The sequence below is a fragment of the Cupressus sempervirens genome, chromosome 8 (assembly GCF_028749045.1).
Source record: "Cupressus sempervirens isolate cs-2001-9-10 chromosome 8, ASM2874904v1, whole genome shotgun sequence".
NCBI classification, from domain to species: domain Eukaryota; kingdom Viridiplantae; phylum Streptophyta; class Pinopsida; order Cupressales; family Cupressaceae; genus Cupressus; species Cupressus sempervirens.
Genome location: NC_143125.1, coordinates 845,962,135 through 845,977,340, shown reverse-complemented (window position 1 = coordinate 845,977,340; position 15,206 = coordinate 845,962,135). Strand labels below are relative to the sequence as shown.

At 32.6% G+C, this 15,206-nt stretch overlaps 1 protein-coding gene and 1 pseudogene across 1 annotated transcript in view; one reads left to right on the top strand and one right to left on the bottom strand.

Annotated features, from left to right (window-relative positions):
• The first annotated feature begins 410 nt into the window (after window positions 1-410).
• On the top strand, window positions 411-1,494 carry LOC149545068 (ATP-dependent zinc metalloprotease FTSH 3, mitochondrial pseudogene; annotated as a pseudogene).
• A 9,548-nt stretch (window positions 1,495-11,042) lies between these two features.
• The window catches only part of LOC149545067 (uncharacterized), a 53,399-nt gene continuing 49,235 nt past the window's right edge, over window positions 11,043-15,206 (bottom strand). Inside the window, exons 3-7 of the mRNA XM_089796039.1 lie at window positions 13,754-13,866; window positions 13,552-13,627; window positions 12,991-13,353; window positions 12,566-12,787; window positions 11,043-11,351 (exon numbers count right to left, since the gene is read on the bottom strand). Coding sequence (XP_089652165.1) covers window positions 11,088-11,351; window positions 12,566-12,787; window positions 12,991-13,353; window positions 13,552-13,627; window positions 13,754-13,866 — 1,038 coding nt within the window. The 3' untranslated portion in view covers window positions 11,043-11,087. The remainder of the gene's footprint in view (window positions 11,352-12,565; window positions 12,788-12,990; window positions 13,354-13,551; window positions 13,628-13,753; window positions 13,867-15,206) is intronic.

Here is a 15,206-nt window from a genome sequence, read left to right as displayed (position 1 = left end):
GGAAAGTCACAATATTTACCTTGGTTCAAAAATATAACCTCAAAGTAATAAGAACATAAAGTCATGGGGAAAGAAAAGATCTCCCCATTTTTCTCATACTATGCCTTCAAGATTGGAAGTGATTCAAAAAAAAAAATTTGAAAAAAAACTAAAAAAAACTTAGTAATTGATAATGAAGTCAGAGACCTGGTAAATAAAGCATATAGAAGGACTTTGGAGCTAATAAAAAAGAACAAGGAAAATGTGGAACAGATGGCAAAATTTCTTCTTGAGAAAGAGGTATTATATCAAGAAGACTTAGTTCAACTGCTTGGAGAGAGACCATTCAAGTCTAGTGAGCCAACCAATTATGACCATTTCAAAAAAGGGCTTTGAGAGTAAAGGTGTTGGGGAGGGAGAAGGTAACAAAGATGACATATGCACAAGTTGCCCTGTATGGGTTTAGTGAGAAAATTGGGCTTCTGTCATTTCCTCAAAATAAGGATTCTTGTGAAATGACAAAGCCTTATAGTAATAAAACTGCTGCAAAACCATCATATTGGCTTATATTTCTTGCGCGCCTACTAGCAGACGAACGATATGTATTTAGAAAAGTGACATATACGCATTGCGTTTCTATGCCTCAGATACCTTGATCCTAGATATTATCAAATAACTGCACATAATATTATCTAATATTGTATAATTGTGATTTTAATTGTAAGCCAACTGCGGGAGAGCAACAAGGGACACACACCAAATACTAAGGATGCTTCTTGCTAGAATTGGAAATAGCCTTGCAAAAAAAAAGCGAAGTCAAGGCAGATGCTTGCAAAATGTTTACACAGATGTATCACATCTTTCAAATCTTGGCTTGGTTGGTGAAGTATCCCATGTTTTGTGTTCCTCGAAATCATTACCTGCTTCCTACAATGTTTGTTCAGCTAGTTTCTTTCAAGCGGAATTTCTAAAGAGATACTTGCATGGCATAAGGCCAAATGAAATGTTAATTTATAATTATTGCTTATCAAAGGTCTTGCCAAGGAAATCTGGGGTCTGGCTCTTCAGTAGTGAAGCTCCAAAGAAGAAAAGTTTTGAAAAATTCTATCTTTTTCATTGATCCCTCGAGATCAAAAGCAGCAGATAAGCTTTCAAGAATTCAAAAATAAGCTTTTGGAACCTGGGCCTGTGGATCATATTATAGTTTCAAACAAGTCTGTTGCAAAGGTTTATGTTCGAAATTCAGTCGATACCGCTACGCAAAGTGACAGCCAGGATGGTGATATACATCCTCGTCGAATGACCTCTGGTGTTGGTGGCCAATATAAGTACTATTTTAATATTGGTAGTGTTGAATACTTTGAGGAGAAGTTGGAGGATGCACAAGAAAAATTAGGCACTGATCCTCATGATTATATTCCTGTAACATATGTTTCAGAAATGGTTTGGTACCAAGAGCTATTAAGATTTGCACCTACAGCATTGATTCTTGGATCACCTTTTTACTTTGGGTGAAGAATGCAAGGAGGATCTGGCAGATAAGAATATGCTAAAAAGAGTTAAGAAACTTTTCTTAAAAAAGTTTGAATAAAAGCTTGTAATGAGTAAGAGAGATTTAAAATAGAATATTGCACTTGTCTGACAATGAATGATTTCATGCCAAAAATAGGTTGACAAAAGGCAATGTTAAAAGAAAATGATGCCTCTGTCAAGAGCTCAAAAAAGAAAAAGAATCTTGCATGAAAAGACAAGAAAACGTTACTAAAAATAACAGATTTCAGGAATAGATTGATGAAACCAAATAAAATCATATCTAGCTAAAAAAAACACCTGCCATAAGTTCTCAACGAAAAGGAAAAAATAGGTAATGTAAAGGCAATGGCCCCCTTTCAGACTCACTACCTGCTGTGAATATAGATTCAGTGAAAGTAGAAACTCAATCTGAAGTTATTATGGATTCTACTTTTTCAGGTTCTGTGAACTTGGCTAATGTAGATTCTTCTATGTTAGGTTCTAGAAATGTGGTGAAAGTAGAGGCTCAACCTTTACGTAATGCATATAGCAGACATGCCAACAATACTGTTTGGCCCAAGTGTAAAGAATTTGAGGTTCCATTAATATTTCAAACTAACTCTGAAAGCATTCAATCAAAAATATGTGGTACTAGAATCAAAGTTGAATATGAAATGGAGGATGAGGACTACAAATTCTTTATAGACAATGTAAGATTAGATGGCCTATCATATGTGCAAATAGATGGCCTATCATATGTGCAAGGGACAAGGCCTTGAAGTCACAGGACCAATATTGCATCTGGCTAAGAATGCTGGATTCACAAATGTACATGATTTTCTCATCTTTCGAACAACGCATGAATCTCCTCGTGAAATCTCCCTTCGTAAACTCGGCTCTGGGTCTCGGCACGGAACCCACTGATATTATTGGAGATGCATTTTCCGGAGAGGGCAGGCGCAATGGAGAGAATATTAGAATAGGAGAGAGATATTACCATAAGAATGATAACAACTACTACTACCATGGGCATGATGGTGCACCTTGTGAAAAAAAAAACACCAACCCGACAATATTTACTAGAAGCCCTCCAACAGAAACAAACAACAAGCTTTCTGTAGAAATTTCTTGCGGATGGTTCAAATAAATTTTTTAATTTTAAAAGAGATATATTCTAAATTCCAAGAAGAGATGAAGATTAGAATATAATGCACAAGCGAGCTTAGTGCTTCCTCCAAATAGATAAAACCAGCATCCAATTGAATAGTTCATGGAAAAAAAAAAGACAAAAAAAACATAGAAGCACGATATATAGTCAGAGAGCCATTTCTTAAGCAAAAAAAAAAATTAGAAAACAAACTGTGAATGCTTTGGCGGCAAGCCTTCCAAAGGAGTTAGATGAAAACTAATAGAAAATAAGAAGTAACCTGCACAAATTAGAGCAAACAGAAGTTAATCGGGTTTGGCGGTAAACCAACCAAACTCAAAAAAAATTCAATTTATTCCATCTTAAGAAGATTAAAGAAGAAACTAGTGAAATCTATCTCAAGAGTCTCCTTCGAATCGTACCTTCATGCAAACACTCAAAAAAAAGATTAAACTGCTCTGATACCATGTTAGAAATGGAAAAAGAAATCCGTAAATAAGCAACACCAGGAAAGAATCTAAGTGAGTAAATGCATGAAAAGATATTACCATAAAATAGGAGAGAGAAAGCTTCAAGCTCCAACACCATGAGACAAGATATTTGGAAAGGGGAAAGCAAAGAAAACCCCTTGTGACATTATGAATGAGGCATGAAAAGCCTAAGAAGAAAAAGAGAGAGAGCAAGAGAGCAATTGCTCATACAATAATTGAGAAGAGGAAGAAACCTCATTGTTAAATGAGAGAAGAGGGTCATCTCTTAAATAGAGATGAGAGAGAGGAGTTAGAATGTAACTCCCATGTCTATGAATGCCACCATTCATATGTGTGTGAGGCCAAGTGTGAGATTCCTCTTAAGGAGGAATAATCTAATATTAGAAATTACAATACATATTTATCCTCACATATTCCACTAGATGACCAAATAAGATGTAGTGGAAAAAGGACAAAAAAGAAATATATTAGGATACCATGGCTTATATCCTAATATATTATAATAATAAATAAAGGAGGTCTAACCTTGGTTTATAAATACACCAAGGAAAGATTACAACTTGTAACAACTCCTTTGAGATTTTTTGAGTGGATTGATTATAGATTTGACCTTACCTTTCATAGTGGAAGCTTTTTGGTATATATGTGGTAGATATTGCTCTTGAGGCTTATGATTGCAGGTTACAAATTGGATATGTTGATGATGTGAAATTCACTTGGTATACCTTTGGAGGTATGGATAGTTGGATGGGTTTGGCACTTGTTGTGGGTGTTATTTAAGCTATCGATATTTTGATAACTATGGATACATGTGATTACCTTTGGATCAGGTTTTGGTGCTTGGCATTTCAGTTGGTATAAGATTTTATGATCTTCTAATGTGACGGGTTGGGTGGTTTTCTCTTTGTATGGCTTCTATGTATGTTCGGTGGTAGTGGCATAATAGGAGGTGAGATCATTCATGTTTGAGATGTTGGATACTTTGATTTTGTTGTGGGTACTAGGATGGAGCACATGGTGTACTTTGATCCATGATGGTGGATATGCTAGGAGGGATTGTTCCCTTGTTCATTTATGTGGCTACAAGTTGACTCTATGCAATGTATACAACAACTGGGAGATTGTTGAGATAATGGGTGTTGCACACAGTGTATAATATTGTTATATTGTATTATTTTATTTTATTATGTAATGTTGCACCTAGATGGATGTGCAAAATGTAAAGATTCCCATAGGATATACCCGATGAGTTGTATTGTAACATTGTGACAATATTTCATGTAATTATTTAATATTGGGGAAAAGAATTAAAATTTCAATATTAAATGTGGGGTAAATGGGTTAGGTAGCACATGGCTTATGTAATACCACTTGGTAGTTTTGTGGGACTTGCTACTACATAAGCAACCACATGGGTAGTTGTTGGTGTGACAAGAAAGAAGGTAAAAAGGGAAAGAGTCAAGCAGGACAAGGATTGATAGTTTACCCAAGGAAGCATTTGTGAAGGTTGGAAGCTTGACATGGGATGTGTCGATTCATGCTTGTTCACATGGATTGCTTGGTTATGGCTATGGCTTTTAAGGCTTCCATGGTTGTATTGAAATGGTATTTTTGCTGAATAATACATGGTGATTGATATTTTTGAAGGCTAGGTTTTTTCCCTCAATAAAGGTTTCCCAGGGTATATCTTGTGTCACATTTTTGTGGATATGTTGTCTTTTCTCTTGTATGTGGATTTCAATTGCATATTCATTTCAGATCTATTATTGGTTATGTGGAAACAATTATATTCTTTGTTGCAAGTTTTCTTACAATTATGAGTTTTATTTTCTTTATTTTCATGTTTCTTTTCTTTGTTTTTTTGGGGAAACTATGAAGGGAGAGTGTTGGCATTATTCACCTTCGAATAGGGAAGAAATGGCCATGTATGGGAGAAGGGATTTAGTTGGACTCTAGGTCAATGCAAAGTCTCTTCTCATGTTGAGAGGGAGAAAGCAACGTGTTATGGGCCCTTGTTTGTCAATGCAAAACTGAGTTTGTTTTGGGGAAATAGGGAGAGAAATAAATGGAAGTTTATGTGATTTGGTAGTCTTGGAAGAGCCATATGATTTGTGTTCTTGATTGACCTCTCCTACCTGAAAAAAGCCACCTTCTCCCTAGGCATAGGCTCATTTTGAAACCTGTTGTGCATACCTTGGATGGGAATTATATGTTGAGTTGTGTCATTGTGTTTGGATTTTGAATTTTTCACTTGGTCATATTATTGGTTTTCCTAGATCAGTGGGTGCTCTTTTGAGGCCTAGGATTGAAAGTGAGTTCTCCATGGTCATTCTTTGTATTTTGTAGATTGTCAAGATAGGTTCTCATGGTGGAGCAATCCTAGTTCTCTTGGGGCACTAATGTTGTTCTTGTTGTCATGCTATTGGAGGTTTCTCCACTGTACTACCACCTGTTGTATTGTATCTCCAAGTTGAGAATGACCATGAAAGAAATGGATTTAATGTTGTAATTTCAATATTGATAAATTAAAAATTCAATTATTGTGTGAAATAAGAAATTTATGTGATCAAGTGTTATTAAATTTTAAATCATACCTTACTTTCAATTATATTGATTTACAAAAAGTTTGAGTTGAAAACTCTCTATCTTCTCCATGAAATCTTTGCTTTAATTCATTGTATTTGAAAGTTCTTATTATAGAATATGGATATATGATTCATTTAATAGATAGATGCAATAGGTCATCCTTTAGATCATGTGATAAAATCAATGTTCGATTTAGATACGATCATCTTAATTGCATCTTAAAACCTTAGATTGTATAAATTTATTCAAATCAATGAATTTTACCTTATGTTGTAATATATATAAACCATCTAAACTCACTCCTAACTTGATATAAAATTTATATCAATATTGCATTTTCAAATCCACTCAATAATATGACTAAACATTATTAAACTATGCCACTATTAAAATTCCTATGGGAAACCTAGCACTTTGAAGGAGAAAAGAGAACTTATGAACTTTATCTATTTAAGAGAACCAAAATTCTCTCTAGAAAAATTGTATGACAAAATCTTTTCAAAGAAAAAATAACAAAGAATATTACTTAAAGATACTCTCTTAAATTCTTTTAAAAAATTCAAAGAAAAGAAAAGTAAATACAAAAAAATATATATATAATAATAAAAATCAAATTTATTCTTCACTCATCTCTCTCACAACCCACACCTATAAGTCTTTATAACATAACTACTCCCCAAATCCCTATGCATTGGACGCAACTCTCCACTCACTGAATCATCCCCCAAAACTCACGCAGCCCTCCATGGGAAAGAGGCAAAGTCAACTTAAAACATTAATGGAGAACCAAGAAGATTTCAAATTGATCAAATTATGCCCCAAAATTTATGTATTAACTTACACATGAATAGGGATGAGTGGACTCCACCCCACCCATCCTTCCCTTCCATTTCCACTTCCCACATGAGCTAAAGTGTTGATCTGAAGAACATATTCGAATGTCTTACATGAGGGCAGGGAAAGTTAAATGTTACTTGTTTTTAAAGAAAATTACTACTCCCCCTTTCCACCTTACTTGACCTCATGTGTACCTCACCCTTTTATGGGATAGGGAGACTTGGGTAACGTGCATACTCCTTGGGTAAGCATGAGAATACCTTGGGGAATGCAAGGAGGGCTTAGGGTAGTGTGTAATAAGTAGGTGAAACCACTTGCCCACTTGGCAAGTGGGTAATGTTAGGGGTAGTTTAGGATTAGTTATAATATTTAGATAGATTTTAGTTGTAATAAAGGTAAATGGTTTTAGTTAATAGTTAAGTGGGTTTAGGTTTTAAATATTAAAGTTAGTAATGTTATTATAGGTTGTGAGATAAAAGAAAGAGATTATACTTAAAGAGTTTTTTTTATAGGATTATTTAGGTGTTAAATTTATATTTCTTATATTAGAGTATTAGGCAAGTCATTTTATCAAGGAAGGTATATAATGTTAATTAGGTGAATAATTGTAGTATCTTATTTTATTTAATATTTTATAATGTTTAATTATGGGTTATTTAACTTGAATAGTTAAGATCATAGGAATCAAAAGAAAAATGAAGAGGTCTTAAGTAGGTGACCCGTTAGTGAAATAAGAATGTTTCGTAGATATAATATGAATGTAAAAAGTAATTAAATAATGAATCAATAAGTTAAATTAAAGTATGAATCTAAACAAGATCGAGTTTTTAAGTTTTGAATCACCTCCTAGGAGGTACATAACTAGATCACCTAAGGAAATTGTCTGACTTAACAAATGAACATATGGAGTCATAACAAACCTAATGTATCTTATGTAATTAGTCAAACATATTAATTCAACTTTTAGGAACCATGGAACCCTAATGTTTTCTCAAATATGATGCCACACTTTAACTAGAGTTTTATCGAACCGAATTGTGTAACCTAAATTAGGTGTACCTGTAGCAACATAACCTAAGGTTTTGTCATGGTGCAGTAGGGTCAAAATGTTGACTCTACATCATGATGAATTACAAATGAAACTCACTTCTATCCCATTTAAAATTTTTGAAGCGTATTCAAATTTGTATCAGTTAAATATTGTGTTATTTAACTTTTAAAAAATAATTGTTGTTGTGGTTTTGCCTAGATTTTTGGGCATGACAGAGTTTAATTCACTTTTTACTAGAGATAGATTGACAAATTTTTGATTCCATAAAATAGAAAGACCCCCAAAGCACCCAAAGAAGGTACATGTAAAGAGTTCCATCTCTACCATTTTGCGATTGGGCTAGTAAATGTTTGTTGTGACAATTTAGTCTTGCAATAAACCAACATCTGCTCCATTAACATCAAGTTGTTTCTTGGTGTGAGCACATTTTTCAAAGGTGTTAATGCCTCTGACATTCGAGGATATAACCTTCATTGCTTTTGACAAGTGCAATTGGCGCTCCTCATCCTCTTGTTAATTGACATGTTACTATCTAAAGTAGTTTGGATTATATTATAGACTAGAGACCATTTGAATTGAAAATAAAATGATCATTGTGTTTTTATGTTTCTTTATTATTATATTCTAGTTTGTATCATCTGGAGGGTAGAGTTGTTTGGAATTTGTTAGGGTTGTGGAAGTTGTCCCCTGCAATAATATATATGATTTGCCAAAAAGTACACAACATAATCATCATTACTAGTCCATTGCATTATCTATAATACAATCTCCAAAAGAAGCCTATATATCCATTCTTTTTGTTGGTGTAAATAAGTATTTACTTATTACACTTACTTAAGTTTACTTAAGTTAATGCATTATTTAATTATTTTGCATTATTTTATTATTATTTGAGGTCAGACACTTAGGAGTTTGTGTACTCTCATTGAGTTACACAACTCTAATTATGCACATGTTGTCTACAACACAGGAGTATGCATCATTCACTCAATTCTCATGATAACAACATAGTTATCCGCACTCCTTATTTAGCACATGTTGTCTACACCACTAATTTGCATGCTACACCATTGTAGGCTTATCCTCACATCATCACACTTAATCTCGTGCTCAATGGAGGATAACCCATATCTAGTGGACATGTGCCTGGTTGTATGACTTATCATGTTGCTGACTTCTATGCATTCTACAAGCTCTCCTGAGGCCTTTATATACAGGCACTCCTAGTGCACTCTCAAGTTGGCTATGTTGAATATTGATGAATATCATCATTCTGATCATACTCTATCTATTTTAGTCTACTGTGTGCTTATGTTGAGTTCCTTAGTTCTTGGGTGAATTCTAGCGTAAGCCAAATTCTTACACTTTCAACTACATATCTCCTTGGTGAGAAAACTTAGGTCATACCAATACACACCTTACTTTTTAGGTTTTCCATGTGTTCAATGATGGCTTTTCAATGTCATATTCATTTTATATTAGCTTTCTTTTATTATCGTAGAGACATAATTTGGTTCCATAATTTTTATCTTTATATGTTTTTGAAATTAAAAGCAACCAAAAAAAAAGGAACTTACCCATGAAGAACAAACCATCATTTATCTTTACATGTTAACAATTAGATTCGTTATTTATATCTTGAATATTATTTTTTAGATTTTTTTTCACTAACAAAGTATTGCCCGAACTTTTATTAACTTGATTTTTTTTTAAATTATGCCAAATTTAAAGCCTTATTTTATAAAGCATGTGATGTGTATACACAAATTAATGACCCAAAGCCCATTTGTGAACTCTATAATAGGTGTTCTCATACATTCCTATTTTTCCTTAAGCTCACTCAAACAAGGATTATTTGCTTTCAATGACAAATAATTAAAACTAGTTTTCCAAATAATTTTTAAAAATTGCATTTTATTCTTAATTATTTCACATTAAACATGTTTTTGTTAGGAAAAAGTTTTGAAGTTCTTGGAGTTATCTTCTCCTAATCAAAGAGCTAAAAAATCTTGAAACTGTAATATCTAAGTTAGAAATGCTCAAAAATTAAGCACACACAACCAAAAGGGTTGAAATGCTAAAAATTTGAACCAGCAAAATCAAACTAATTTTGAATTTTTGAAAATTGAACACTCAAACAAAAGGATTGGAAATGTACTTAATTAATACTGCTCAAAACTCAAAGATTAAGTTTAATTGTAGATATGCATGTAAATTGTGAAGTGCAAACATGGCATGTAGATGTTTGTTGAAATGCTTGAGAGAAATGTAGGATTCTAGAAAATCCGTGTACATAATTCATATGATTGCATTGAAGGGAACTTGATCTTATGTTTGGAAATGATTACAAGATATTCATTGAATGTATTTATGAAAAGGACTTGGAAATTTCTTGAGAGAATGCAATTACTAATAGAAAAGAAAAATTCCACAATCTTCGCAACAATATTCATCATAACATATGCTCTTGCCTATTGTCTATTAGTGTAATTATAATTGTCACTATGCAAAACAAAGCAACTTTAGCAATGTTTTCAAAATTTTCAACAAACTCAATGGGCCCTTGGTCTGCTGGTGAAGTTGAATAGCTCACAAAGAGCTCACCAAGAATCAAGTCTTAGTGACCCAAAGAAATGATTGGATAATAGTTGAAAACATTTCAATAACTATTATGTAATGTCATGACAAATGTGAAAGTAAATAAAAGATATAGAGCAGCACTATTTGACAAGCTTGCCTCAAGAGGCACTATCTCATGTAATGCTATGATTTTAGGATTCTCCAATTAAATTGCATATAAAATATAAATGGAGTATTTCATCTCATGATATGCAATGATCACAGGAGCAGCACATGATAAAATTGTTAAAATGGCTCTTAAAACTGTCAAGGAAATGTTTTTTGTAGGTGTCAATTAATTCCCCACTACTTGTACTCTATATCCCTTTTGTTAAGTGTGTGAAGTCCACAACAGATATGGAACCATTACTCTTCTCCTTGCTCTTTCGTTTACTTGATGTCTCTTCATATTTGAAAAATAAAATGCATTTGTATAAGAGATGAAAAAAGACTATGCATCTGTTGTAACACTTACTGAACAAAATTGGGCTATTTTTCTTATTGATATAGCCATACAATGATGAACCACATAATATCTTCTGTGTATTCCATTATTTCTTAATTCTTGTTCAGTTTTATTGTTGTATTTGAATTTCTCCACACCTTTGATATGTAAAACTATTTGAAAACATCGTGTTACATTTCTATTTCTATGGTCGTACAATGGTGAACCACATAATTTCTTCTGTATGTGTATTCCATTATTTCTTAATTGTTGTATTGGAATTGCTCAACACCTTTGACATGTAAAACTATGTGAAAGCATCAGCTATGTTACATTTGTGATAAGGAGAAGTAACAGGAATGTTGAAAATGCATATCAAAAAAAGGGATGAAACCAGGCACTACTATATTTTCTACAAAATTATGTATTAAGGCTTTCCTGTAAAATTGATAACTGTCCCTCCCTAACTAGTAAATCCTCTTCAAGTTTCTCTGCTCTCATTTTAAGCATTTCCACTTCACCAATTAGTTTCATGTTTTGATGAGAAAGTCGTTTTGCATCTTGCTGAAAGCCATCCCTTTCTTCTAAAACTTTGGGCATTTCAACTCTTAACAATGTCAGTTCTTCGAGGCATTCTTGTAAGTCAGCTTGTAGACATCTGATGGTATTCTCCTTCCCTCCAAGCTGTAGATAAAATAAATATCATAACATTAGTGCTTGTGTTTTGAAAGGAAATGTTAATGCAAAATCAAATTTAGAAGCCACAACACAAATAATATAATAAAGTTGTAGATAAAATATGATTTGAAAGAAAATCTTAATTAAAAAATTACGAAATCAAATCTATTGTAATATGAAAGCAAATGTTAATGCAAGAGTCATGAAATCAAATCTGGAAATATTAATCTAAAAATCATGAAATCAAATTCAAAAGTAACAACACTAATGAAATCAAATTCAAAAGTGACAACACTAATAATAGTCTATAGAATTAATTTTTTTAAACCTATGAATCAGAATGTAATTTCTTTTAGGATTTGACTTTGTATGATTATTTGTTCTAAGTTTCCAATCATACTAATGATCATCAACAGAAAGAATAGAGCAAGGATCCCATGGGAAGGGCTTGGGCTCCATTTCAACGGGTACTTCCATGATAATTTTTTGGAGGGGGCTAAAGGTTTAATTAGAATTATTTCTTACAAAATAGGAGCTTGGACTTTTTACCCATTTCAATTTGAAATGGTGAAAATGGAGTGGGGCTGTTTTTAAACCAAATATTTTTCTTTGCCACATGTCAACAATTTATTAATTATTCTAATAATTTAATTATTATAGTAATAAAATAATGATATCATAAATTTAAATTCTTCAAATAATATTCCAACTAGCTTCCTCAAATTTAGGAGCTAAAATTTTTAAGCTTAAAAAAGATTAAGAAAAAACATGAAACTATTCCCCTTTAATATTCCTAAAATTCTCAATAGCTACCCACTCTATTTTTAAGGAAGTGCCTTCCATAGGACTCCAGCTTAATATGAGAAATTAAGCCTTCTAAAAGATAGAATCAAAAGAAGAATCAATACAATTAAAAGAAAAACTAAAAATCATTCAAGCAATGGAAATAAGTTAAAAGGCAATGAGCCAATGAGAAGAGTTTCAAAATGATTTTTTTATGCATTTTAGAACTTTTCATTTTTCCTCATTGGGATTCTTTTCTAAATTTTGATTTAAAAAAAAATATTTTTCTTTTATCTTGATTGCTTTTATAAGACATAATCTGCAATTTGAATTTTTCTGATGAATCATTTACTGATACACAATGCAATCCCGAAAACAAAAAGTAAATGTCATCTTGCAACTGAACTTTGACGTCCTAAAATGTAAAAGATACATACCAGAAGCTCCAACTCTCTCTCTTTTAAGCTTGAGCTACTCAGCCTGCCCTGTAGACTTTCAATGTTACTTGTCAAAACATCTTGACTCCTTACCAAATCTGCAACTTCTTCCTCAAGTTGTTCTAAATCAGCCTCACTAGAGGTTAATTTATCCAGTAGAATCTTGACAAGTAAAGTTTCGGCTTTAAATTCTTGTTGCATTTGTTTGAAATCCTCCTCACTCTGAAACAGCAATGCAGAATATTAGTTGATAACCAAAGCATGTAAATGCATACAGAAGATATTTCAATACGTATTTTTTCAGGAAAAAACTGTTGGATTTATATCATCCACTAAAAAATCTGTGAACTTCCAAATAAAAATGCAAATCGTCAAAATTTATAGCATCAGCAAGAGAAATAAATACGTTGTTGAGATTCCCTCACCTGAGATTTTACATGAATTTTCTGGTTATTTAGAGATGAAACTTCTCTTTGCAGTTCTACATTTTTCTTTGCAAGATCTCTGGCCCTCTCTCTCATTCTCCTCTCCTCAGACCTAATTTTCTCCAGCATAGACGCCCATTCATTCGACCGCCTGTCTATTTCCTTTTCTAATGCTTCCTGCAAAGTATACTTCTCGTTCTCCAACATCTCTATGCGAGATTCCATCTCTCCCCTGTTTAACCTTAAAGATCTTTCAGAAGAAACCCTAAGTGCTAAGTTCCCTGTTTCTTCAGATACCTTGCCCTGTGTAGAGACTGCTTTCAACGGAAATAACTTCCGCATCGCCGCAACACTACCAATCATCTGTAAAATAAATAAAAATTTGGTGTCATTTTCTAACGTAAATTTAACAAACGTGTTACCCTGTATGATCTTCTTCAAGATTTATGCTAGGGCATGTAAATATGCGGCTTAAAATGGCTCAAAATGCAAATAATATGAAGCTAAAACCTAAGAACATAAAATTCCTTTTTTTTTTCTTGTTTGACAAATGAAGCTAACCAGTAAAATCCACAGAGCCGCGTCAAAATAATCCTGCAAAATATTCTCCATGATGAACCGGAAAGCTTCAACAATACTACGAATACAAAACAAAGACGCCTGAATTTTTCGGACTAGATTTAAAACAAATTGTAATTGTTTACTGAACCTGATCAAATTCAAATCGAACTTTAAAGCTATACATCTTTCCAAAAAAATTGACCGAAATGTTTCCAAAAAAATGTAGCCGTTTTCGGAACGAAAATAGAAATCGGCTGTGGAAATCAGAGCTGTCTCCCAAAAGAGCGCTCCGACTATAGAAAGAAAAATCCGGAGCTAATAAATTTCAAAATGTTCCTCAAATTAACCATCTGTTTCCGCGGAAACTTCTCACATCGTTCAAAAGCTTACAGCATAATTGGTGCCGGAATAGTAGTACAGTAAATGTGAATTATTTGAATTTTTAAATTTGTAGATGACAATTTTCCAAAAATTTGAAAATATGTTACATAGTTTTATATAAAATTTGTATAAATTCATTTTTAGTAATTAAGTTATTGATTGTAATTTATATAATTTGTTGAAGGCAAGTAAGTTGTTTTAAAATAATTAGAGTTGGAGGATTGGACTATATAGCTAAAGCCAAAATTCATAATTAACTATTGTTAAGATTGTTAAAATATTTTAAGCATAAAAATATATTTTGAATCAATATGTTAAAAAAATTAATTGTATTTTAACATGACTAGTATTAATATAAGTTGTGTATTTTAAAAAGTAGATAATATTTGGGAATCCAACACTTTCACAACTACTAAATATTTCAAGACTTAATCATATGCATCCAAAAATAAATAAACTAAAAAGTAAGGTACGCGACAATAAAAAATTCATAACTCCATGATTTATTTTCCCTGGCCAAGAGAAAACTCTGGTAGGGATGGTACCTACAACAATGTAATCTGAAAGTTCTATGTTAGGAGATTTGACCCTCTTAGGAGTGTTTACATACATTTCATTGTTAAAGGATTAGACCTTGTTAGAGTTCTCAACCCTCTTAGGAGTTGTAATACAATGGACTTACTACTCTTACAAGGATATTAGATCTATACAACAAGCAATAGATACTATACCAAAATGATTGTACCGATGTCTTTTATATTTGATTAGTCATTTGTATATCTTGCATATGATTTTGCCGATGCAACAATTGATCACATCTGACCAATAAAATAGCATCATAGCATCATACATAAAGTTTGAATAACACGTGCATACACACTTGACACTTTGCATCACCAAGTTGTCCTTATTATATACCCTTTTAGTTATGTTATTTAGTCGGCCTTAGAGATGAAAGGTGTAAACACTTATCCAAAACTTAATACCAAAACTTGCTAACTAAGGGTTAACATCTATGATGTCATCCCCACATTGCCAATCAATTTAATTGACAAGACAATTCAATTCCTTGGGCCAAAATGCTTGATCTCTATCTCATATTCTAAACTCTGCAATATAGACCTATCTTCACATTTATCAATCAAAACATAGCAAACTAATATATTAACTTCAAAAAACATAGTTGCATCATATACCAACTCCATTATATCAACATCCAAAAGTAAATGGTGTTTTAAAGGAAAAATTCCAAATTGTAGAGAGAAAGGGTTTAA